This window comes from Mesoplodon mirus (genome assembly GCF_964341445.2).
Source record: "Mesoplodon mirus genome assembly, chromosome: 18".
NCBI classification, from domain to species: Eukaryota; Metazoa; Chordata; class Mammalia; order Artiodactyla; family Ziphiidae; genus Mesoplodon; species Mesoplodon mirus.
In genome coordinates, this window is record NC_138994.1 from 45,130,755 (window position 1) to 45,154,116 (window position 23,362).

At 45.3% G+C, this 23,362-nt stretch overlaps 1 protein-coding gene across 2 annotated transcripts in view; it reads right to left on the reverse strand.

The window, feature by feature from the left end:
* USP43 (ubiquitin specific peptidase 43) overlaps positions 1-23,362 on the reverse strand; it is a 55,620-nt gene that overhangs the window by 20,315 nt on the left and 11,943 nt on the right. For both annotated transcript variants that reach the window (XM_082605533.1, XM_082605532.1), the window contains exons 3-9: positions 17,954-18,057; positions 12,332-12,424; positions 10,263-10,398; positions 8,132-8,267; positions 6,704-6,839; positions 4,023-4,134; positions 571-674 (exon numbers count right to left, since the gene is read on the reverse strand). In XM_082605533.1, the coding sequence (XP_082461659.1) occupies positions 571-674; positions 4,023-4,134; positions 6,704-6,839; positions 8,132-8,267; positions 10,263-10,398; positions 12,332-12,424; positions 17,954-18,057 (821 nt within the window). The remainder of the gene's footprint in view (positions 1-570; positions 675-4,022; positions 4,135-6,703; positions 6,840-8,131; positions 8,268-10,262; positions 10,399-12,331; positions 12,425-17,953; positions 18,058-23,362) is intronic.

Below are 23,362 nucleotides of genomic sequence, written 5' to 3' on the forward strand. Positions count from 1 at the left end.
GAAGATGTGAAATCAACAAGACACATATGGGGACTTCCCTGGCGGTCCAGTGGTTAGGGCTCCATGCTTCCACTGCATGGGGCATGGGTTCGATCCCTGGTCAGGGAATTAAGATCCTGCAAGCCGCGCGGCGTAGCCAAAAAAAAAAAACAAACCAAGACGCATATATACGAGTGACAGACAGGAGGGTCTGCACCTAAAAGAAAGTTTTGAATGTACTGCAAGAAAAAAGTGGAGATGTCACATGCGTCCCTAACTGTCACCAAGATGATTCAAAAACAGGTTCCGAGTTCATGGAAGTACACAGTCCTTAACCAGCCGCGTGAATGTGTGTAAATTCACTAATCATTGGGAACCTCAGTGTCTCCCCATCTCTGAAGTGGCCGTCAGTCCCGCTCTAGACATGAGGGTTGAAAGCACAGAATGTGTATAAGGACCTAACCCAGGCACTGGTGCTGAAGACCAAGGGCAGCTAAGATTGTCATAAGTCTTACTGATACACAGCCTTGAAGGAGTCTAGTCAGGTAGGAACGTATGCATTCTCTTACCACGTCTGGAACATCCCCTTACCTGTCAACTGCCCAGTGATAGAGGGGCTGGCTGTCCTTTGGGGACAAGTAGCTGCAGGCCAGGGACAGCCCCACAACCCGGATGGAGAACAGTGACCCCAGGTTCTGCCAGGCCGAGAACAGGAAGCAGGTCATCCCACATGTTGGTGTGAATCAGATGGTTAAGTGCAAAGAAGTTACTCAAAAAATGTAAGCTTTTGCTTATAGTGTATTTTGGATACACCCTTAATAATTATTTCAAATCCAGAGATATAAAGGCTTCAGTTTTTTTAGAAGATACACCCTATACCTTTTAACATAGTGATCTAATACCGTGTAACACGTTAAATTCTCCAAAACAATGAACACAGTGATTTAAAATAACACAGGTTTAATTGGAGCAAATGTTGGCACAGTTAATGGGGAATTAAACCAATTTTGTTCATTAATTATTAACGCTAATTTACTTTATTAAGATGATTATTATCGTCACCAGATTACCAAAATGAGGCAATTATCTAAAAGCAAGTTAGTGTACATTTTACGTCTCAAATGCTAAATAAGTATTTATACATGTCAAAATAAGCTGCATAAAAGAAACACCACCTATGTTGTTATTCTAAGATGGACATTTTTTTCATATTTTAACTTTTCTGAAATTGAAGTGAGCCTTAAACAGCCTTATTCACAATAGTCAACAGGTAGAAGCAACCCAAGTATCCATCAACAGATGGGTGGATAAACAAAATGTGGTTTATATGCACAATGGAATATTACTCAACCTTCAAAAGGAAGAAAATTCAGATGCATGATACAACATGGATGGACCTTGAAAATATTTTGCTTAGTGAAATAAGCCAGACAGAGGAGGGAAAATATTGTATGATTCTATTTATATGAGGTCCCTAGAGTAGCCAAATTCATAGAGACAGAAAGTAGAATGGAGGTTCTCACGGGCTAGGGGTTGGGGCAACAGGGAGTTGTTATTTAATGGGTATAATTTTTGTGGGTATGGTGAAAAATCTGGGGAGTATAGTGGTGATGGTTATGCAGCATGGTGAATATAATTAATGTACATTTGTGAACGTTTACAATACACATTACATACATTTTACCACAATGTCTAAAAAAAAAAAATCAATGGTCTCTTCAAGCAATGGAAATACAGTTCTTAAAATTGTCACTGATGACCTTGGTCACAACTAGAAAAAAATGAAATGTTCTTACAAACTCTGGCAAAGATAAGTGGCAGAAATCTCTACTTAAAAAACACTAATGAAATGTAGGTTGAATTCAGGCAGGAGAAGAGAGGGAAAACATTATAATTCAAAGAAACAGGAACAGGGCAAAGACCGTGTGACCCAAAACATACTCAGTCAGGGAGCTGTGAGCCGACTCCTGGGCTGTGGCAGCTGATGGGGGGAGGGGCAATAAGTGTGACATTTGGGGAGTGTGGACGCCTCACTGGACTATACCTACACTTTAGCTGACCTGCCGCTTCAACAAACACAAAACTGATGGCTGGAAGCAAGCTGACTTCAGGGGCTTGGATTCAGGGCTGGCCACGCGAGGGTGTACTTCCCAAGAAGTTAGTTAAATCTGGGGGGGAAAGCTCTTTTTCCTGGCACCCCTAATGGAGCCTTGCTGTTTGGATGGCAACACAATAAGGCACCTACACTGCATAGAAGCAGCTCACCCTGCCTGCCCACAAAGAAAATTTACAAAGGAACCAGAAAAATTCCTAGGCAATGATCAATCTCTTTTCTTCATAATTCATGCAAATTAATCCCATGCAGCAAATTGGTCATTTTTGTAAGAGACATTTTCCTGTCCTTCATTCTTGGCTAGGGAAATTCACTTTGGAACCTTCAATATATGTTCACTGCTTTTAATCTCTTTGGTTCAATGCTGAGAAGGCTGACAGGATTCTTTCCAAATTATTACCAATTCCTTTCAAATTCTTTTCAAACTCTTCAAAATATAAAAGCCTTGGGAATTCCCTGGCGGTCAGGTGGTTAGGCTTCGGCGCTTTCACTGCTGGGGCCAAGGTTCGATCCCTGGTCGGGGAACTAAGATGCCGCAAGCCACGCAGAGTGGCCAAAACAACAACAACAAAAAAAACCAAAATGTAAAAGCCTATGGGTTAGATGGGTGAGCTAACCTGGGAGCCTCACAACCACTGAGAACACATTATTCTTACATAAAACCATGGGCATCCACACATTTGTCAATGTATCTATGGACAAGCGGCCGTAGCTGAGTTGGAGGTTGCCTGTATTAGAATTTTGCAGGCCCCACTGACTGCTTCATCGGTCTCTAAAATTGAAATGACTGGAGAGATGCAGAGGCAAAAGCACATGGGAGACCAGGGGGAGAATAAGAACAGCTGAGTTCAACGTTTGCATGAAAGCCATTTCATCCACTCTCGACAGCCAGGAGCACGGGGTTTGGGGAAAGCTAAAGCTATTACTAGATATTCTGACCTACTTGGGGAGAAGTTCGAGTTTCTAATTTGGGCACCACGGCACATCTGCTGGGCAGTTCATGAAGCAAAAATCCTTTGGAGATAAAGATTTGGTGCAAATGTAGAAAAGGTCTTAAACAAACTGGTATCTCGTGTAAATCCCGAGTCAGATGTATGGTTTTCCCTAAGTAGGAAGGCACATGAATTATGAAGAACTCTGCAGAAATCCCTCTGAAATGTTTGGTACATCCCCCAAATGAAAAGTTCTTACTTAGAGTGTAGTTGGGGGAAAACAAAATTCTGAGACTACTGACATGTCCCTAAACACGTTAAAGTCTTCTATGCCAAGCAGCCATCAGAACAGTTTCTGATACTATCGGGGTTGAAAGGAATGGTTTTAGAATTTGTTGTTTTTATTTGGAAACTACCAGTCTGAGAATAAATAAGTGAGCAAGGCAAAAAGGTGCTTCCCCTTGAGTTTTCAACCTGTTTTTTGAAAACTGGACAAAATTGTGGTAATACCTAGGTTTTCATATTTGGACATAAACATTGATTTTAATTTTCCACAGAAGTTATACCTCAAGTCCCTTGAAATTTTTGATCCAAATGTATAAGTTACAGTTTATTACAATAAGCTCCCCTCCAAGAAGAGCTATGGGAAGCCATAAATATACAAAACTGAGATGAATGATGTAAATCCCACTCTTTCTTCCAATGATGTTTTGAAAGATTTAACGAGCAAAAGCTCCGTCCATGAAACGTATTTTGTAATGCCACAAAGAGAGGAACAGCACGGACCATAAAACAGTTATTTTCTTGCATATAAATCAAAGTTGTTTGATACGACAGTGGGAACACTGTCATTGACAGAAAATGCTTGTCTCTCCTGAGCTACCACTAGATTCCTACACCCCTCTCTCCACACCCCACACCCCCGACAACACACACACACACACACACACACACACTCTCTCTCTCTCTCTCTCTCTCTCTCTCTCTCTCTCTCTGACCTGTAGGGGAGCCTCGCTCTTCATGAGGTAGCGGACCCTGCTGAGAATGCACTGATGGAGCTGGACCCATGAGATGGCTCTGTCTTCCCTAATCAGGAAAGGTGGCCCAAACCTGGAAATCCAAGGAAATGAGGTTATTTCGGCAAAAGAAAAACCAACAATACCCAACAGTCAAGAGCATTGGCTCTACTCATTGGCTTCTCTCAACTGGATAAGAGTTGAGCACAAAACACAATACAAAACTGCCCACCTGAGACCCTCGTTATGAATGGAGACATGACAGTGTAAAGAGGTGGCTGGGAAACCCTCTTCCCCAGAGAAAGAGCAGACTAAGAGAACACAGGACCCAGAGGAAAGCCAGGCAGAGGTAAGCCCAGTGGACACATCGATGGCTTTGTGTATCAGGAATATTCTCGCAGCTGGGAATGTTTTCCATATCCTGATCCGATGAGCACGCAGCAGTGAGCTTCTGGTGCCCAGACTGCCTGCTGTCAATTCCAGCTCTGCCCTGGGTGCCTCTGGACAAATCACTGACCTTTGACTGCTCTCTGGCCCCACCTGCAAGGCTGTGTGAAGATCCAATGGGGTAAGAATGTGCTACTGTTGAATTAACTTTGCGAAAGTACAGCACAAACACGAGCTGGTGCATTGGATGGGCAAGGGCACTGGGCGTCAATTGTTGAATAGACAGATGGGTTTACTTACCTTATCCTCTATTACTAGGCATTTGGGTTGTTTCCAATTTTTTATTTAAGCAATGCTTGCTCATGGCAGGAACTATACACGTTCTTTTGCCTACGCCTTTGGGTGCACATGACTAATTGTTTCTTTGGGATAAAGTTCCAGAAGTGGAAATAAGACCAAAGCTATTTATTTCCAACCTGCCCTCTAGAAAAGCCACACCAATTTACCCATGAAGCATGTGCCCCATTCTCTTGACACTTGCCCAGAATGAGTATTATCAATTTTTTAAAGTTTTTTAATAGTCTGAAAGGTTAAGTATAGCATCTCGCTATTGCCATCAGAATTTCTTCTACTACTAATGAAGCTGAATATTTTAACCTATGCCTGTATTTCTTCTGTGAATTAATGTTCATCTCTGTGGCTCATTTTACTAAAAGAATACTATGTCTCTGCCTAATCTGAGAGCTAGGTTTTATATGACAGATATGCATCCTTCAGCTGTCACATGATGTAAATATTTTTCTTCGTTTGTGCTTTGCCTTTCAAATTTGCTTTTAGCTTAGCATTTTAAATGTATTTAAAACATTAGACTTTTCCTTGATAGCCTCCTGCCTTAGGTGTTAAAATAGCCCCCAACTCAAAGATATAAATATTCCCCTATATTACCTTCAAGTAATTTTATGGTTTCCTTTTCTGTAATTACCTCTCCAATCAATTTATACATGAGAATTTATGGTGGGAGTAAAAAAATTGATTATTTAAAATAAAAAGAAAGCAAAATATCAGTTAGCCCATGCTTAGTATTAAATAATTCATTCACTGCTTACTATTATGAAATACACCACTTTTATCATATAACAAATACTGAAGTACATACTCTTCCGCCTATATCACAATATTTTAATAATTAAAACTTTATTCTGTTTTACTAGAACAATCCCTCTTCCTTCTTTCTCCTGCCCCCAATATTTTCTGGCTACTCTTACGAGTTTGTTCTTCCAGATAAATTTTACAAACATTTTATCCATCTAAAATTTTTTCATTGGAGTAATATCTTTTAAACATTTTATTTGCATTCTATAAGAAAACTATCTGGTTTTGTATATTTGCTAGGCAACCAGTCACTTTCCTGAACTCTTTCATTAGTTCTAATTACTTTCAAGTTCTTGGTTTTCTGGATAGAAAATAATATAATTTGCAAAGAGTGGTCATTTTACCTCCTCTTTCCAAAAGCCAGTTTCTTTTTCCTTTGTCTTACTGCACTGCCTAGGCCTTACAACACAGTATAAAATAATGGTGGGCTTCCCTGGTGGCACAGTGGTTGAGAGTCCGCCTGCCGATGCAGGGGACACGGGTTCGTGCCCCGGTCCGGGAGGATCCCACATGCCGCGGAGCGGCTGGGCCCGTGGGCTATGGCCGCTGAGCCTGCACGTCCGGAGCCTGTGCTCCGCAGCGGGAGAGGCCACAACAGTGAGAGGCCCGCATACCACAAAAAAAAAATCAAATAAAATAATGGTGAGAGCAAAAATCATCGTTCCTAAAACCAATAGGGAAACCTCTGATGCTCAACTGTTAAGGACAATGTTAGCCATGAGCTTAAGGCAGTTATTTCTGATCCTCTTTTTTTATTTTTTTTTTTGCGGTACGCGGGCCTCTCACTGTTGTGGCCCCTCCCGTTGCGGAGCACAGGCTCCGGACACGCAGGCTCAGCGGCCATGGCTCACGGGCCCAGCCGCTCCGCGGCATGTGGGATCCTCCCAGACCGGGGCATGAACCCGTGTCCCCTGCATCGGCAGGCGGGCTCTCAACCACTGCGCCACCAGGGAAGCCCTTTCTGGTCCTCTTGATCAGGAAGTACCTTACTCCCTACTCCTTGTTGATCAACTTTGAGAATGGATATTTAATTTTTTTCAAATTAGAATTATTCTAGTGCAAATTCCAAGTACATGTTGACACAACCCAGACATCATGTAAAAGAAGGATGAAGTTAAGCATACCTGCTGGCCTGCTGCCCTGAGCCCACCAAATTACAGAAGAGGATTAGCACCGTGGTCTCACTGTGGACGGGCGGGGGTAATCGCTGACCCTCGCGGACTGCCAAGCGTGGGGAGATGGGTAGACCAGATGGACGAGCTGAAGGGCGAGAATTACATTTGTGTTCTTAAAGGAGCTGCTGCGCTGGGTCAGAACCCTGGCTTCTAGCCCCTCTTCTCTTTGATCATCCATTAACCACCCTTGGGAGACACTGGAAGGCTTCAGGGGAAGTGATATTAAGGTTCATGGCACTTGTTCCATCAGGCACCTGGCATAAGATGATATACATGGTAGTGAATTTGCTGTTGTGGTCAGCCAATTTTAAAGTATAGGCAGGGATTTTAATTAATACTTTTCAAAGCCAATCTGAAAAATACACCAAAATGATTTTGGTTGCTTGTATGCTTTGATCAGAGAGCTGTAGAGTATCCGCTGTCTTAGAACGCCAATGTAAGGGGTACAGAGAGAAGGTAAGAATCTTTATTGTTGAGGAAGTAGAGGAATTGGACCATCCTCAATTTCCAGTCAGCTCTGAAATTTTACTTTTAAGGCACAGATGTGTCCTGTGATTGAATTTGAAAAGAGGGCTATTTCACTAAGTTATCACATAATCAGGGCCTGTCAATGTCCTGTTCCAGGCCCAGAGTCTCTCTGTTGACTCACAGCAACTGCAGACACTTGGTTCCCACAGCCTGCCTGCCACCTAGGCTGGCCAAGGATATGGTCCAGGGCATAGGATTCATCTGGGGTATGTGTGTAACACTGGCACAAGGTCCTCTAAATATGAGCCTTACTGACTGGCTAATTGGACTAAAATGGATACTGACCTACAATGAAAGGCTGTCAGAAACTGACCATCTCTGCCTATCCAAAGTTTAGGAAAAGTTAACATAGGGAAGTGGGACTGTTAACAAAAAGTCATTTAATAACCTCTTTGGCCATCTATGCTCCAGTTTGTAACAGTTTTACTTCAGGCACTGACCTTGAACCATAAGAGTCCTGAAGACAAGGATTACCCCAGCACCTATTCTGAATAGTGGTTCTCAAAATGTGGTCCCAGGACCCGCAGCATCAGCATCACCTGGGAACTTTCTAGACATGTAATTTCTCCGGCCCCACCCCTGGCCTACGGAGTCAAAAACACTGTGGGTAGGGCTCAGACATCTGTTTAAACAAGATCTCCAGGTGGCTCTGATACTAAGGCTTCAAGAACCCCTGTCTTAGTTCATTAACTTTTATAATCAACCATCTGTACAACAAATATCAGAGAAAATAAGCCTGATATTTCCAAGTACTAAAATTAAGTGTCTTTTGCCTTAGCACCCAATGAGTATCCTCTCCAACCTATAACTCATAATATCCAAATAAAATTATGCAAAGCACTCTTGTACCTGAGAGCATCTCCTGGCCAGGTGATGGAGGGGCTTGGAAGGCATACACATTATCTCCCTCTGCAATAGTATTCAAGTCCTCTTCATCAAAGAAAGACCGCTGGAGTCCACTGGGATGAAGTTCAACCAAGATCACCTGGAATGAGGAGGATCACTTTTCCTCTAGTTTCTCAAAGGGAACTTAACAAACACATCATGCCTTTTATTTATTTATTTATGTCTTTTTTTAAAAAAATATTTATTTATTTATTTTTGGCTGCATTGAGTCTTCGTTGCTGTGCACGGGCTTTCTCTGGTTGCGGTGAGTGGGGGCTACTTTTTGTTGCAGTGCGCGGGCTTCTCATTGCTGTGGCTTCTCTTATTGCGGAGCACGGGCTCTAGGGTGCGGGCTTCAGTAGTTGTGGCTTGCGGGCTCTAGAGCGCACGCTCAGTAGTTGTGGCGCACAGGCTTAGTTGCTCTGCGGCATGTGGGATCTTCCCGGACCAGGGATCGAACCCGTGTCCCCTGCATTGGCAGGCAGATTCTTAACCACTGTGCCACCAGGGAAGTCCCCTATAAGTCTTTTTTTTTTAAATTTATTTTTGGCTGTGTTGGGTCTTCGTTGCTACGCGCAGGCTTTCTCTAGTTGCGGTGAGTGGGGTCTACTCTTTGTTGTGGTGCACGGGCTTCTCATTGCGGTGGATCTTCTTATTGCAGAGCATGGGCTCTAGGCACATGGGCTTCAGTAGTTGTGGCACGCAGGCTCAGCAGTTGTGGCTCGGGGGTTTTGAAGCCCAGGCTCAGTAGTTGTGGCACCCGGGCTTAGCTGCTCCGTGGCATGTGGGATCTTCCTGGACCAGGGCTCAAACCCATGTCCCCTGCATTGGCAGGTGGATTCTTAACCACTGCACCACTAGGGAAGTCCCCATCACGCCTTTTAAATTCCTGACAGTCCTTTTACTCTCTTAAAGTTTCAAACTCTACCTCTCTTACACTTCTCCCCTTTTGATCTTTTATTACTGCTATTTTTTCCCCCAAGACTGTCTCTCACCCACTCTCCTACTCTCTCCCTCACTATAGATTCCCATATAGCACTTTGGGTTTACAAAGCAAGATACACACATTTTTTTCCCCAGTTGAGATCCTCATTAAAATGGGGAGAGAGGTCAGAGGGATTGACTGGGTGGGGGCAGGAAGGAGACCACTGGGGTGAGGGAAAGCCTCAAGAATCATGGTGGTTACACGTATGTACACGCATGCAAAAATTCAAGTTATAACCCTAAGACATGGACACTTTCTTGTACCTATGTTATTCCTTAACAAAAAGGTTAATAATACTCTTTAATTAGAAAACAATCCCACGAGGTCACCAGGGAAGTGTAAAATTTCCATTTTACAGTTAAACAAACAGAGGACTAATTACTTTGTCCAAGGTCAGAAAACTAGAAGGGACTGAATCACAGTTAGAACCCCACTGCGAGCCCTTCTCATCATACTGCATTGCTTTTCACCACCATCACTTCTACCCTGTCCTTTCATGGGGGTCCCTGTTAGGAGTCTGCCCTCCAAAGTCAAGTGAATCCAAACTCTTTACCAAGACACTAAAAAAAAAAAATTGGAGCACGTCCATCCCACTCTCTTCCAAATTGCCTCTCTCATATACACACCACAAGTTACTTCAGTAGTTCCTTATATTTCATTTATTGTCCCTTCAGTCTCCTGGCTTATATTCTCAGGAGTGAAAGTATAGAATAGTGGTTGTGAAATCAAACCATCTGCATTTGATTTCAAATCCTGGCCCAGCCACTTACCAGCTGTGTGACCTTGGGCAAGTCACTCAACTTCTCAGTGCTTGCTGCTAAAATGAGGATAATTGTAATATCTACCTCACAGGATGGTGGTGAGGAGTAAATTAGCTATAAAGTTCATAGAATGGTACTCAGCTGAAAGACAAAGGTGGTATCCTTTTCTGGTTACTCTGTGAAAATGCAGGGAGAGGTCAAGGCCCCGTCAGCACAGACACCAGGGACTATTAATCAAACGGAAACTCAGGAGCCACTCAGGAGTCACCGGGAGCCAGAAATTAACCTAAACACCCTAGACAGCCGGCCCAGTTAGCATCCATCATCCCATCACCAGGCCCCATCACACCTCATCCACAGGGACGCCACCTTCCTCTGCAACCATCTTCCTCAGGGCTGCCACCGTGCTGAGGATTGGCACGGCCAGGCCAACCCGCAGGAACCGCTGGCTCTTAGAGGGGAAGACCAAGGTGATGCTCAAGAATCTGGAAAATAGGAAGGAGGCCACATCCTTAAAGGACTGCCATGGATTGTTGCCACCATCACTGATAACGGGTCAAGCTCAGCACTTAGGCAAATCTCTGCTTCCTGGTCGGGTCATTGCCCTTTAGGTATGCTGTCAACAGGTGGCAGTGGAGAGCCAAATCGCCAAGGGTCTCAGCTGAGTGTACTTTTCCAGCAAGTTAAAAATAAAAGATATTTGATTAAGAATCACAATACAGACCTTCCTCAACTTATGATGGGATTACATCCCGATAAACCCATTCATTGTAAATTGAAAACATCTTAAATCGAAAATACATTTCATAAAACTAAACTACCGAACATCACAGCTTAGCCCCGCCTACCTTGAACGTGCTCAGAACACTTACATTAGCTTACAGTTGGGCCAAATCATCTAACACAAAGCTTCCGTGCTAATAAAGCGTTGAATCGCTCATGTAATATATTGAATACTATATGGAAAGTGAAACACAGTGATTTTCAGTGTATCGGTTGTTTACCCTCGTGATCACCAGGCTGGACTGGGAGCTGTGGTGCTCCCCTGCCCAGCCTCACAAGAGAGGACCATACCTCATACTGCTCATCTGGGAAAAGATCAAAATTCAAAATGTGAAGCACCGTTTCTACTGAATGCACATCACTTTCGTACCACTGTAAAGTCAAAATATTGTATACCAAACCATCGTAAGTCAGGGGCCATCTGTACAGATCTATACAGTCTCAAGGTTCTGTTTGTTAAATAGATAATCTTAAGCAAAAAGAAACTCGAAGTCTGAGAAGTAGAGCAGTCAAGCTTCTTCCAGGACCACTCACCACTGCTGATGAGGCTCTCCTTTCCTCCTGAAGTTCTCCCTTGGTGATGGGATACAGCCCTTCTGCCCCCCAACCTCTCTGGACTCTCTCTCTGGTTCTACTTCCTACTACCCCCAGCAGCACACCAGGGCTCACCCCTCCAGCTCCTGTTTCCCCTTCTCTATACTGCAGTAATTATCTAATACATACAACTAATTAGCAGAACTGGGACTTGAACCTAGGCAGTCTGGCCCCAGAGCCAGTGGTCCTAACCACTGTGCTATGCTGCATCAGGCCAGGTATCACAGCTCATATCTAACAGTAGCTGTCATCTGATGATAGGATAAGCCAGTGTTATATTTGTGGCATAGACAATCAGCAGCACAGGAATTCAGAGCAGAAAGGGGGATTAAGTTGCCAGGAAAGGCTTTACAAATGTCTTCACTGCATCCAAAAGATGGAGAATGTCAACAGACAGAGGGCAAGAGAAATGGTTTTTACAAAGGTGAGGAACCCAGAGAAGAAATGCCACCTTCTGTGACAGTGAAGGCACCCCATATAGTTCGCTAAAATTCCATGAGACTGACACTGGCCATTGCCTTGACAGTCACTGCTAAGCCCTGGACTTCTAGGACACTTGCACTACGTGCTTCTTACTTTTACAGTGACCACACCTCCTACCTAACCCTGCCTCCTCTTTTCTTTTTTTTCCTCCTATCTCCCAACAGCCCTTTTCCTTTTTCTTTGCTCCTTAAATAAACCTTTTCCTACACCTTCACTAAGAAGAAAAAGGATTTGGAAATAAAGCAGGGGAAAGCAGAGGGTGACAGATTTTCTCCAGTTCGCCCCTGTCTGATTGAGTGGTACCAACTGGCCGGTGCTGGCTTCTAAATGGGCCAAAGACGTAAGCCTGGCAACAGGGCTGATAAACAAAAGCATGTTTATAATTCCTTCTTCGGCTAAAGAAGGGACTCTGTAACCTTTCACGTAAATTGTCACATTCAATCATTGAATGTTCCCAAGCTGCAAAGCTTGGCTGAGAAGCAAAAGAGAAAATGCAGCTGCAAGCCCAAAAGATTCCCAAGGATGGACATCAAGTTCACGGGCATGATGCTCACGTACCTCGTCTGTCGCAATGGGATAGGCAGTGACACACACAGGAAAGGATCGAAGGTGTTGCTCTGTTTCAGGCAGTGGGGACAGGTCAAGGAAGATCTGTGAGGGTGGAGGATACACATTAAAGTTTAATCACACTGAACAGTTCGGCAGTTCCTCAAAAAGTTAATTAGAGAGCCACCATTGCAATTCCACTCCGAGATCTATACCACAAAGAATTGAAAACAGGTATTCAAATCCTTGTACCCAGAGGTTCATGGCAGCATTATTCACAGTAGTCGAAGGGTGGATACAACAAGTGTCCATCAATGGGTAAACGGGTAAACAAAATGTGTTATAGACACATAATGATTATTATTCAGCCACGAGGTCCTGACACTTGTTACATGAATGAACCTCAAAAACATCATGTGAGTAAAAGAAGCCAGGCACCAAAGGCCACATATTTATGATTCCAATTATATGAAATATCCAGAGTGGGTAAAGCCATAGGAACAGAAAGCAGATTGGCGGTTGTCAGGTGCTGAGAAGAGGGAGGCCTGGGGAGTGACTGCTTCATGGGTGCCAGGTTTTCTTCTGGGGGTGACGAAAATGGTTAGGAACTAGAAAAAAGTGGCACACCATGGTGGGTGTACATTCTGCTGAATTGCACACTTAAAATGGTTAATTTTATGTTATGTGACTCATCTCAATTTCTTAAAAAGGATAAAGTTTAGTCACATGTATGAGTGCACTGAGTATGGGAAGGGATGCTGTAACCCCTCCAAATCGAAAGATACTGTGCCAGCTTTCAAGCTTAAAGGTCTCAGCCTCACTGGGCCCCAGAATCACATAGGATGCTTTTTTCAAATGCAGGTGTCCAGGCCCCACTCCTCGAGATTCTGTTTCAAGGGAAGCAGGAAGAGAGAGGCACAGTCATCAGAATTTTAAAAGCTCCCCAGGTGACTCTAGTATTCAGCCAGGCGGAGAACCACTGATGGAATCCACCTGCCTTATTGTACGGCTAAAGGAAACAAAGTTCAGAAAATAGCAGCTAGTAGTAACAGCTAATGGTGAAAGAATTTACTAAAAACTGGGCATTGTGCATGGATTCACCCGTGTGCTAGCCATAATCACCAGGACGATCCCCATTTTACAGAAGAAAAAACTGAAACACAGAGAGGTTAAGTCACTTGCCCAAGGACACACAGCTCTTAAGTGGCAGAGCTGGCTCAGGTTCCAGAACCCATGCCCATCAGCATTCCTTCAGAGTCGTTAGTACAAGTAGATCCACATAGTTTATTTATATTCTTTAAGCTCTTTGAAATTTAACACTCCCATATTTAGCATGTATCTCTGAGAGGGAAAGGCAAGGTTTATACTCCACCCAGGTGCTCTTATTTTATTTCCTTCATCATATAATGCTCCATATTCTTCCAAGATATAAGGGGTTTCTGGATGCTACATTCCTTCTCCTAAAATCTACATGAATTTCCTTGGGAATAGGGGAGAATACTCCACCACAGGTCCTGCTCTCAGCACTGGACAGCCCTAGGGTAAGTCAGCAAGAAAACCGGAGCTGGGATCAGAATCAGGTTTCCCGAATCTCGACAGAAAGCACCAGTCCTGCTGGATTGGTTTTCCATTGAGCAGACAAAATAGAAAAAGCCAGGGCCCAGCAAGAGCCCCTGAGGTTTCCAGGGTGTTGTCCCAGGCAACCCTCAGTGCTCTTCTCATAGCAAGTAGGCTTTCCTGGATACAAGTTAATAGAATGCCAACCAAGACTTTAGAAAACAGACCGGAGTACAGACCGGAGTATTTAATGTTCAATCACTCTCTGGTAAATTTCCCTCTGGGAAAACCATAGCAATATTTTGGTAAAAAGAATGCATCAGGGCTTCCCTGGTGGCGCAGTGGTTGAGAGTCCGCCTGCCGATGCAGGGGACGCGGGTTCGTGCCCCAGTCCAGGAGGATCCCGCATGCCGCGGAGCGGCTGGGCCCGTGAGCCATGGCCGCTGAGCCTGCGCTTTCAGAGCCTGTGCTCCGCAACGGGAGAGGCCACAGCAGTGAGAGGCCCGCGTACCACAAAAAAAAAAAAAAAAAAAGAATGCATCAGACATCAAGCTCCAACCAGCAGGGGGACCTGCCATTTGTGGGGGTCCCTCTGCCACCCCAGCTTCTCTCCCTCCCCTCTCCTCCCCTCACCCATCATGTACCATGGCATAACATAGGCCTGACACATGTATTTTTGTCCTTAGGAAATTTCCAAATCCCTGTTTCATATTTAAGTGAACAAATGAGAAGGAATATTTTTCTTTGACTTATTCATTTTTTCTTTAAAGCTACTAAAACTAAGCGAGGCTGCATTTTTTCTCGCAGATACATCATAGTCAACTGATTCAGGGATATGGCCTTTAGATTAAGCCATGAATCTCTGGCAGGGAGCAAGAGATGTGTAGTTTGGCGAAATCACAGAACAGCCTAATTTTGTATTTAAAAAATGGGGAAAATATATTGTTTTCATAATAAACCACAGAGAGGACATGAAATGCACCTGTTCCTCAAAGGATGAGAAATGAGGACAGTGAGTGTGACCAACAGATCAGGGGGAAGGGCAGTGTCACTTTCACAGAAAACTCCAGATGTTACCAGGCTCCATCTACACCTCAAATGTGGCCTGGGGGTCCTTTCGTCCTTGCCGTCTCCCCCAGAGTTTCACGGTCCTGTCCTGCTATCTCCCAGGTACTCACAGAGGAAAGAGACAGAAAAGCACCCCAATGCCCTTCAGTGTTCACTTGCCCATCTCCCTGAGCTATTCATCCTCCTTGTCAAATTGCTTCTGTCCCAAAGCCAGCCTCTCACCTGCTGCTGAAACTCAGAACTGCTCTTTGCTCTCCACTGGTTACAAATGTCCCGAAATGGCACTGCTCGTGTCACATTCTGGCCTCTCACTGCTGCTGAATATACGTCTGACACCTCCAACCTGGCCAGCTTCACCTGCTCGCTGGCTGGCGAGACGGATGTCCAAGTCGGCAAGGTAATTATGATGACGCACAAGCAAAATGTCACCTCTCCAAGATCTGTTCTGAGGAAGCCTTCCAAAACATGCTCTGCCTAAAAGGGAATGCTGCCTGTAACGGGGACCAGATTAGGCTTTCTGTGAATAAAAGCTATGAAGAGATGAACACACACACACAATCACACCTGTAGCCCAAACTCCAACGTTGCAACAATCCTTGGCTATTAAACTTGCAGATGTTTCCAGGCTGTGGTAATCATCATATAGAACAACGAATTACTTGTCCTCTAGTTTATAACCTCCAGCACCCCAGTACTATTCTTCTTCCTTCTCTCCTCCAGCCAAAGGCAAAAACTCAGCCCCCTAAAAAGGAGGACAAGGGAGATGGAGGGAGAATCTCAGCGAACAGGGATCTCTGAATTAACCCATAATAACATTTCCAGCTTTCAATTTCATAAAGGCCGATGCCAGGGTGGCCCTCCATCCCAGGCAACCTCCCCCCAAGGAAAAGAGGCTGAAGAGGGTCCAGAACAGCAAGTACCACCCTCAGGGGCCCCAGTGTGGAGCTGGTGCCCACCGATGGCTACAGAAAATCACTTTTCAGACCTCAGAAGTCCTAGCCTAGATGGACGTCTCTAACTATATTTTTTCTTAACTCTGGACCAGCAGGCAGAAAGCAGCTATTTTTAGCTGTCACCAGTCTTTTTTTCCAGCATGAATATTTTGCTTCTTACTCATCATTCTATAGTAATCGACAAAGGGTCCTTGCGGTCCTTAGTCTCGGATCAGCTCAAATGTCACTTCTTCACGAATCCTCCCCTGACTCACCTTACGCCTTATGATACTGTGATTTATAATAAGAAATATATAATTGGTCTCCAACAGTTGTTCCAGGCACAGAGCTCCTACAGCTTTTGGAATTTCCTAAGTGATAAGAGCAAGAATGAAGGTAAAAGGAGCATCTTTTGCTATTCATGACAAACCCCATCCCACCACACCTGAGTTTATGCTAACGAGGTGATATCTGGAAAGCCCCCAGAGAAAACCACAGGAGGGGGGCTGGTTGCCAGAGAGACCAAGCATGGGATTAGAGGGCTAGGACTTTGGGCTCCACCCCTACCTCCTGGGAAAAAAAGAAGGGGGTCAGAGGTTGAGTTAACCACGTATGGCCAATAATTGGATCAATTATGCCTACATAATGTTGCTTCCATAAAAACCCCAGCAGAAGGGGCTGGGAGAGCTTCCAAGTTGGTGACCGTGGGGAGGTGCTGGGAGGGTGGTGCACCCAGCGAGGGGTGCGGAACCTCGCCCCTTCCCACAGACCTTGCTCTATGAATCTCCTATCTGGCTGTTCCTGAGTTATACCCTTTCCAAATCAACTGGTAACCTGGTAAGTAAACGGTTTTCCTGAGTTCTGTGAGCCACTCTAGCAAATCATTGAACCTGAGGAGGGGGCCGTGAAAACCTCCAATTTATAGCCAGTCAGTCAGCAACACAGGTGACGACCCGGGACTTGCAATTGGTGTCCGGTGGGCAGGCAGTCCGGTGGGACTGAGCCCTTAACCTGCAGGGTCCGTGTCCACTCTAAGTAGGTAGTTCCAGAATTGAGTTAAATTGTAGGACACTCATTTGGCGTCCAGAGAGAATCGCCGAATTACTTGGTGTGGGAAAAACACCCACACGTCTGGGGTCAGAAGGATTGTGAGTGTGGAAGTAGTCAAGAGTAATGCAAAGGGAAACGAGTTTTTTTCCTCTTTCGCATCCATAATACGCACTTCAAAGCTCCCTCCGGGCTTCCCTGGTGGCGCAGTGGTTGAGAGTCTGCCTGCTGATGCAGGGGACACGGGTTCGTGCCCCGGTCCGGGAAGATCCCACATGCCGCCCGCGGCTGGGCCCGTGAGCCATGGCCGCTGAGGCTGCGCGTCCGGAGCCTGTGCTCCGCAGCGGGAGGGGCCACAGCAGTGAGAGGCCCGCGTACCGCAAAAAAAAAAAAGATATTGGGACTTCCCTGGTGGCACTGTGGTTAAGAATCCGCCTGCCAACGCAGGGGACACGGGTTCCAGCCACTGTCCGGGAAGATCCCACATGCCGTGGAGCAACAAAGCCCGTGCATCACAACTACTGAGCCTGCGCTCTAGAGCCCGCGAGCCACAACTACTGAAGCCCGCGTGCCTAGAGCCCGTGCTCCACAACAAGAGAAGCCGCTGCAAAGAGAAGCCCGCGCACCGCAATGAAGAGTAAGTGGTTGAGAGTCCGCCTGCCGATGCAGGGGATACGGGTTCGTGCCCCGGTCTGGGAGGATCCCATATGCCGCGGAGCGGCTGGGCCCGTGAGCCATGGCCGCTGGGCCTGCGCATCCGGAGCCTGTGCTCCGCAACGGGAGAGGCCACAACAGTGAGAGGCCCGCATACCGCAAAAAAAAAAAAAAAGAAAAAAAAAAAAAAAAGAAATACTGAGGGTTCAGAGACAATAGAAGTTAGTGGTTAATTGGGATTTATAATGGGAGAGAGAAGGGTGTTTATGGTTTCTGTTGTTTTGTAATCTCGGGGTCCTGGCAAAGGGAGGTTAGTTACCAGCATAGCAGTTTGCTGAGCCCTTAAGGACAGATTCTAAACACACCCTATTCTTACCTGTACTGTGCTTGAAAGTGGCTTTGCACAAAGCTTTGGCCTAGAGGAAGCTGAGCTGATGGCGACAGGAGGTTCTCGGAGGTCTTCCTGGCTTCAGACTGAAGCTGCAAAGAAATGAGGAGAGGAAGCAATATCAGATGTGCCTCTCATCACTCCACTGCGTTCAGACCAGCGAACCTACACCTCCTCCTGGGTCCTCAGCACCACTCTATGGACCTAAACCTGCAGAACCAGGACCTTCCATGTTGTCTTACCGTAATCCGCCTCTCCTTCAATCCGCTGGACCTCCCCAATTCCGAGACAGAGACAGAGAGAGAGGAGAGAGAGACAGGAGAGAGCGTATGAGAGAGTGTGTGTGTGCGTGTGTGTGCTGAAAGATCATGAACCTTGGTGGAGAACCCCGTTCTTTACCTCCATCCTTCTAGGCCCCCTGTGTCTAGATGCCTCCTGTACATTTCACTTGGGTGAGCTGCCATCACTTCAAATACATCCACACCAAATCTGCCCATCTTCTGCTAAGCTGTTTCTGTCCACATTTTCCAGGGAGCCAGTCTTCACACAAGCATTGTCTTTCACAGACAGACCAGGTTTGCACCTTAGAATAATGAATGCATGAGCCTCCTCCCTCCACAATCTGTCCTATTGTATCCTTCTCTACATTCCCTTATGTATAAGTGTCCTGTTGCTGCTGTAACAAATGACCACAAACTAGTGGCTTGAAACAACAGAAATGTGTCCCCTCACAGGTCTCGAGACTGGACGTCCAAAATCAGCATCACGGAGCCGAAACCAAGGTGTCAGCAAGGCCGCACTCCCTCTGGAGGTTCTGGAGGAAAATACGTTCGTTCCTTGCCTCTTCCACCTTCTGGTAGCTGTGCGAATTCCATGGCTTATGGCCACATCACTCCCGTCTTTAAGGCCAGCATCCTCAAAGAGCCAGGAGAAAGGACCACAGGGGAAGTGTTTGGGGAGAAATGTACTGATGTCTGAAATTTAATTTTAAATGCATCCAAAAAAAAAAACGATGAGAAAAAGATGGAGTGATGAGTGGACAGATGGATGGATAGGTAGATAAATACATGATAAAACAATTTTAGTAAAATGTAAATTATAGAATCTAGGTGGTGGGGAGGAGATATTCACTGTATAAGGAATTCAACTTTTCCATGTTTGAAATTTTTCATAATAAAATTTTGGTACAAATAAGAGTGACAAATACTAAGAACAGTCAGTCCCACTATTTCATTCAACCCAATTTGACCAGAATACAGGATGTACAAAGGGGAGTAGAAAACAGAGCTAGAGAGGAGAGTCTGGTACCATGTTGGATGGGGTCTTAAATGTCCTAAAGAAGATTCCTGGTTCAGTAAACAGTATAGTACCAGGGTTAAGGGTTAGACGCTGGAGTCAGACTGCTGGGGTTCAAGTCCCTGCACTGGCACTTAGCTGTGAGAGTTTCTCAACCTCTGATCCAGCTAAATCAATTACTTAAACTCTTTGTTCCATAGTTTTCCAATTTAATAAAGGGGTAATGAACGAGAGTACCAACGTGCTAGGGATATTTTGAGATTAAAAGAGTTAATATATATAAAACACTTAGAATAGTGCCTGGCACACAGCAAGCACTGTATAAGCGTTTGCTGTTGTTACATGATGGGTAGTATCTAATGGGTTTTGAACCTAAGCGGTGGCTACATGCACAGAGACATGCTATAACCTGACAGGCATGGGCATGATGAAGGAGGGGGCGTCTGGAGTTAGGACACAAATTATGAGGCTCAAGAGTCCAGGTGCCAACAGGGTGAACTAGAGTAGCAGCCATGAAAATAAAAAGGAGGTAGGAACGCAATCAAGACACCCTGTGTGCACAGCTCATAACTGAGCACCTGATGGGGAAGGAAACGGAGACAGAGGGAGGGATACACAGGGCCAGCTCCAAGCTTCCAGTCTGATGCCTGGAGAACCACTTTCCATTAACAGAAGAGGGAAAGGCAAAAGGAGAAGTGGGTCAGGGGAGGAGGGGAGGGCAAGCCAAGTTCGAGGCAGAGACACCTACGGCAGGTAAATGAAGGGCTCGGAGGAGAGAGAGAACTTGGATACAGAGCAGATACTGGCATCTGGGCCTGCTCAGGACTAACCCTTCTTCTTTGGCAGTAGCCTCAGTCCAAGGGGAGGTGGGGAAGGCTCTTTCCTCGGGGGTCCTGTCCTCCCTGACCAAGAGACAGGCAGGCACATGACCCAAGCTAGACGGATGAGATGTTCCTGCCCTGCGTGTCAATCATGGGCAGAGTGGCCCAAAGGCTGCAAACAGCGACTCTAGCAGAAGTGTCCAGGCTGGAGGATTGAGCTGTTCCTGCCACTGAGACACCCTCACCCCAGAGCTGTCTGGTTCTTCATGGTTCCAAGCCTGGTCTTCAGCCTTCCTTTCGATTCTGCACACTCCCCCTTGGCCTTCCAACTAATCCCCTTCTTGTTTGGGTCATCTGGTTGGCTGCTGTTCCTCGAAACCAAAGATAATGATCCAGGCTGCTTCTGCATCCAGATGATAAGGCAGCACGTGTTGAGAGAGGCTGTGGATGTGACCATCCAAGGATGGGTATGGAAAGTGAAAATCCCAAACAAGGCTGGGGTAAGAGGCAGCAGAGAGTCATTCACAAAGCATGGTCTATCAGGTGAGACCCAGCTGGCGCCACCCTGCTAACTAAGTGACCCTAAAACCCTCCCTGAGCCTCATTCCACATCTAAAAGGAATAGCAGTATTACATCCACCTCATGGAGCCATCATTTAAACCAAAAAAGATGTGGGTATCCTGCCTGGCACATAGTAGGTGCTTGATAAATGTTAGCTTCCTGGTCCTCTCCCCAGCCTCATCCCTTTCTTAATTCTGCAAGAGTGGCGTTTCCTATAAGATAAACTACCCAAAAGGTTGCTAGTGTCACAGCGTCTACAGGGTAGTAAAAAGATGCCTTATTCACTAGACAAAAACATTTATCGTTGCATTAACAGAGAAGAAAGTGGTCCTTATGTTTTCTATTCTAGTTTCAAATAAATCGAACTACATGGCTTTCATATGTTTTGAAACAGAAATAACCTCAGAAAAATTGTTCAGAGTTACACAGGGGACAGTCCCTTTCCTTCTTGGAAACAGAAAATGAAGTTTGTGCCAAAGAGTCCAATAGCTCTGCTCTTTTACCTTCAAGTGTTCACAGCCAGGCCTCCGCAGGCAGCCCGATTTTCAAAGGCGTCTTAAAGAAAGGTTTGGGGGTGGTGAACTGTGGTTGGGAGCAAAGGCTCCAGAGCAGAAGTTCTCAATGGGGAAACGCTTTTCCCTCCTCCCACCAGGGGACATTTGGCCATGCCTGGAGACATTTTTGGTTATCAATCACAGTTAGGGGTACCACCGGCATCTGGTAGGTAGAGGGGCGCTACAAATGCTACAACGCACAGGACAACCCCCCTCCCAGTAAAGAATTACCCAGCCCCAATGTCAAACGTGCTGAGGCTAAGAAGCCCTGTTCTAGAGTTGAATTTTCTAGATCTGGATCCTGGCTCTCCCACTGACTTGCTGTGTGACTTAGGGCAAGTTACTTAACCTCTCTGTGCTCTTCCTCATCCTTAAGTCCAAAGACTTTTCCCACAAAGGCGCAAAAGAGGAAGTCTGAAAGGTAATTGGGAAGGCTGTTTATCCTTCCTACTTTCCAGGTAGGAAGGACTGCCTGGCACAGCCAGGGAGTGGAAAACAGGACAAAAAGCTTTTTTTTTTTTTTTTTTTTTTTTTTTGGCTGTGCCACATGGCTTACGGGATCTCAGTTCCCTGACCAGGGATTGAACCGGGGCCATGGCAGTGAAAGACTGGAATGCTAACCACTAGGCCACCAGAAAACTCCCAAGAAGCCTTTCCTAGATGCAGCCAGAAGGAAGAGGCACCCAGGTCTCCTCCCTCCCTCTGGTGGGAAACAGAAGGCACAAGAAACTCAGGATAAGGAAAGGGATCCAGCACACTTGCTTTGAAATAGACAGACTCAGGTTTGATTCTCTTTCCACAGGTAGAAGTTGAATGACCTTGGACAATTTAACCTAAAGTTCCATTAACTGTAATATATGAATTAACCTTATTATGAGTTACTTATTATTATCCTTATTATGAGTTATCAAATATTAAAGCATGATAACTACTTAATTTATTCAACCATTCAGGGGTTTATTGAGTGTCTCCTATGCATCAGTGAAATGAGTCATGAAAAGCATCATATGAAACGCCTGGCACATAACACACTTCAATAAACAGTATCTCTATCTTTTTAATACATCATTCTGATTTCAAAATGTGTTCATGCTAAGATTATGGAATACAGTGTGGTGACACATTTGTCATCTCAGCATTCCTTTCCAACGTGCCCCAGCTCTACAGAAACCTTCCTTACCCATGTGATTTGGGTGGAGTTCACCCCACAGGCATGGAACCTATGTGCCCAATCAGAATATTCCATCCTGCTGGCCACCTGCCCAGGAATGGACATGTGAGCCACGCTAAGACAATCGGACTCTTGCCTGGGCTTTTTCTGGGATCCCAAGTGAAAAAGGCTCTATGAGCATTGCAGGGGCCCCTCCTTCCACTAGATGGGCAGAGTCAGTCTGAGAATGAAGAGAAAGACAAGAGATAAAGAGACCTTGGATCCAGCCTTACCTGAAGCTGGATCAACCCTTGGACTCACAAGTTCTAAAAGACAATAAATGCCCTCTCCTTAAGTTGGACCAAGTTGCAACTAAAAGGGTCTGAATTAGATAAACAGAAAATCATTGTACATATAAGAAAAATCACCCACAATCCCACAACCCAGAGAAACCACCATAACCTTTAAGTGTCTGGTCCTCCCAGGTTCTGTTTGGTGAAGTTTTTGCTTTGTTTCATTTGTGTGTTTTGGGGGTGAATGGAGTGGTTCTTTTTTATTTTTCTATCTTTTTGTCATGCGGGATCTTAGTTCCCCAACCAGGGATCGAACCTGTGCCCCTTGCAGTGGAAGGTGAAGTCTTAACCACTGGACTACTAGGGAAGTCCTGGGATGGTTCTTTTTAAGATAAGAAAACAGGCTTTCAAGCCAGACCTCCCTTGGATTTGAATCCTGACTCTACCTCTTCTTAAGCTGTGCTGCTTCAGGAAGGTTACATAGCCTCTCTGATTCTTGGTTTACCCATATATAAAATGGGGATAATAACTCTAACAACACCCCGCAAATGATAGTAGCTACTCATACTGTGTATAACACTCCAAGATGTGCTCTGAGGAGTACAGAATACTGTACAATCATTATCTTCCCTGTTCCATGCAATTGGCAACCTGCTGTCTCAGACATGAGTACTCTTTCTGCAGCTCTGTCAAGCTCTTAGCTTCTACATTATATTGTTGT